Source organism: Alexandromys fortis, unplaced genomic scaffold (assembly GCF_014885135.2).
Source record: "Alexandromys fortis isolate MF-2015 unplaced genomic scaffold, M_Fortis_MF-2015_v1.1 scaffold_78, whole genome shotgun sequence".
NCBI classification, from domain to species: domain Eukaryota; kingdom Metazoa; phylum Chordata; class Mammalia; order Rodentia; family Cricetidae; genus Alexandromys; species Alexandromys fortis.
Genome location: NW_026067977.1, coordinates 6007765 through 6010506, shown reverse-complemented (window position 1 = coordinate 6010506; position 2742 = coordinate 6007765). Strand labels below are relative to the sequence as shown.

At 38.3% G+C, this 2742-nt stretch overlaps 1 protein-coding gene across 4 annotated transcripts in view; it reads right to left on the bottom strand.

Annotated features, from left to right (window-relative positions):
• The window catches only part of St7l (suppression of tumorigenicity 7 like), a 59938-nt gene that overhangs the window by 26795 nt on the left and 30401 nt on the right, over nt 1-2742 (bottom strand). For all 4 annotated transcript variants that reach the window (XM_050157516.1, XM_050157518.1, XM_050157520.1 and 1 more), the window contains 2 exons: nt 1739-1811; nt 393-495 (listed from right to left, as the gene is read on the bottom strand). In XM_050157516.1, coding sequence (XP_050013473.1) covers nt 393-495; nt 1739-1811 — 176 coding nt within the window. The remainder of the gene's footprint in view (nt 1-392; nt 496-1738; nt 1812-2742) is intronic.

The window sequence follows — 2742 nt, the reverse complement described above, 5'->3', positions numbered from 1 at the left end:
GAGAGAGAGAGAGAGAGAGAGAGAGAGAGAAAGAGAGAGAGAGAGAGAGAGAGAGAGACAGAGACAGAGAGAGACCTTGAACTTCTGATCCTTTTGCCTCGACATTCCAAATTCTAGGATTCCAAGCATGAGCCACCACCAGGCGTGGTTTCTGCAGCACTACATATTAAAGTCAGGGCTTCATGTATGCAACATAAGCACTGCTAACAGAACTACATCCCTGACCTTGAACAGTTTCTAAATGCCTTATTAGCATCCCTTTCAAGACGAATGGCAAACAGAGCAGACTAAACAATTCTGATCTAATGTATGATAAACCATACATTTTGGTTTATTGTCATAAATTTGTTAAATTTAAATAAAAGTAATATTTCTGTTCTAAAATTTCTTACTTTGGGAACATGGGGATTAAACTCCACAGCTCTATGAATTGCTTCCACAGCATTAATTTCTGCTGTGCTTAACCCTCTTCTGGATGCTGTTTCTGGAGAGAATCTGTAAAGAAAACCACAGGACGAAGAAATGAACAAACTACATGTACAAAGTCTATTGGGAATGATAAACATGGATTCAGATTACAATATATTCCTCAAATCAAAGATGTTTCTGGCAATGACCAAAGGCAAAACCATACAACCAATAAAAATGAAAGTAAAGCCTCTGGCTCAACAGTGTGCACCAAGCCACAGAAAGAATGAAAATCTCAGCCTGAAGTCAAAGAGCCTTTGGAGAGGTTCATTGAGCCCACTCTGAGAAGGGTGGCTACAGTAAGAAATGCCACTGGGGAACTCAGAAAATCTAGCAAACACAATCCAGACTTTTATAAAATTTTTAGGTGACAAGAAACTGTGAATATTTTATTCCAATTTATATCAAGATATACTACTCTTGATGAGCACTATTTGGTTGGTCTCTGACTTTCAATTAAATAATATTTTTTTTTATTGAGATAGGGTCTCATCACTGGACCTGTCCAGATTTTGACTATCTCAACTGCCAAATAAGGAGAACTAAGGAGAGCCAAAGGAAGGGAGAGTGACTTCAGTGGAAGGTAAGATGAAGCTAGCTCATCTACCTATACCTTGTTAACAGAATCACTGTTACCACATTAAAGGTGTACTTTTTTTTTTTTGAGACATATATACACCAGGATGGCCTTTAGCTTGTTATGTAGCCAAGGCTAGCTTTAACTACTGTTCCTCCTTCCAAAGGCTGGTGTTGCAGGTATAAGCTCTTTCTTGAACCTGCTGTAGTAACTTGACACATATCATCCTCATACAATCACCCTACAATATTATTTCCTTTTTTATAATTTTATTTCCATGTGCATTTGTATTTTGACTGAATGTGTGTCTGTGTGTGTGGTTCCCTGAACTGGAATCACAGATCGTCGTGAGCGCCATACGGGTGCTGGGAATTGAACCCAGGTCTTCTAAAGAGCAGTCAGTGCTCTTAACTGCTGAGCCATTTCTCCAGCCACCCCCCAGCCATACTACTCTCAAAGTAACAACTTGCCCAGCTACATCTACTGTATGGTAGTTTGAGTACTAGCTTACTTAACTCTAAATAGCTCTGTCATCAAACCACATGCAGTGAGAAACCTCAGTCACAAAAGAGTAAGGGTTATTCAGGAGGAAATAGAGAGGAGAAAGCGCATTGTTTAAAAGTCAGTAGAGGAAAAACCCTTATTAAATGTTCAGCAGTCTTTCCAAATGATTGTGGTTTCAAAAGTACTTACTTATCTGAAACAGTCCTTGTTTTCAACAGTGCTGCTGTGTAGCAGATGGCTGCCGACTTTGGAAGGCTTATATCTGTAACAATATTGTCAACTTAGGTAGGGATTAAAATGATAACTCATAGTACAAATTCATCAGCTGCAATACAGTGACATAGGCATCTGGACACATTGTTGGAAGACCTAAGCTTGATTCTAGATTTTACTATTTACTAGTTGACATATTCCTGGGCTAGTAGTAACTTTATTGATCTCTCTTTCTCTCTCCCTCTCTCTCACTTTTTTTTATTTTTATTTTTTTATGGTTTTTCGAGATGGGGTTTCCCAGTGTAGTTTCTTGTAGACCAAACTGGACTCAAACTCACAAAGATCTGCCTGCCTCTACCTCCTGGGTGCAACCCAGCCTAGACCTCTTTCCATACCTCTTAGTAGAGATTAAACTATGTTGATATAAGTCCTCTATATGATGACAACAGATATTCTACAAACATCGATAATAATCTGTTTACAATAAGACTAGTCAGAAGAAATCCACAGTATAATTAAATGTAAAAACTAAGGTTTGAAAAAATTAAAATACTTGGGGCTGGAGAGATGGCTCAGTGGTTAAGAGCATTGCCTGCTCTTCCAAAGGTCCTGAGTTCAATTCCCGGCAACCACATGGTGGCTCACAACCATCTGTAAAGAGGTCTGGCGCCCTCTTCTGGCCTTCAGGCATACAGACAGGATATTGTATACATAATAAATAAATATTTAAAAAAAAATTAAAATACTTAACTGCTATTATATCTGGATTAATTTTAACTTTTTCCCTAAGTTTTTAGCTTTCCTACATTTTCTTAAAGAACCACATTAAGTAACTTGATGTGTTAACATCAAGTATGAAGTTAACTTGAGATCATAAAAAAATATAAATCCTTTTTCAGAAAACAGTGGTCTTAGAAGAGAGTGGCGCGCGTTCATGACACTCTGAGCTCGAGACTACACAGTGGGTGGAGATCTCAGAG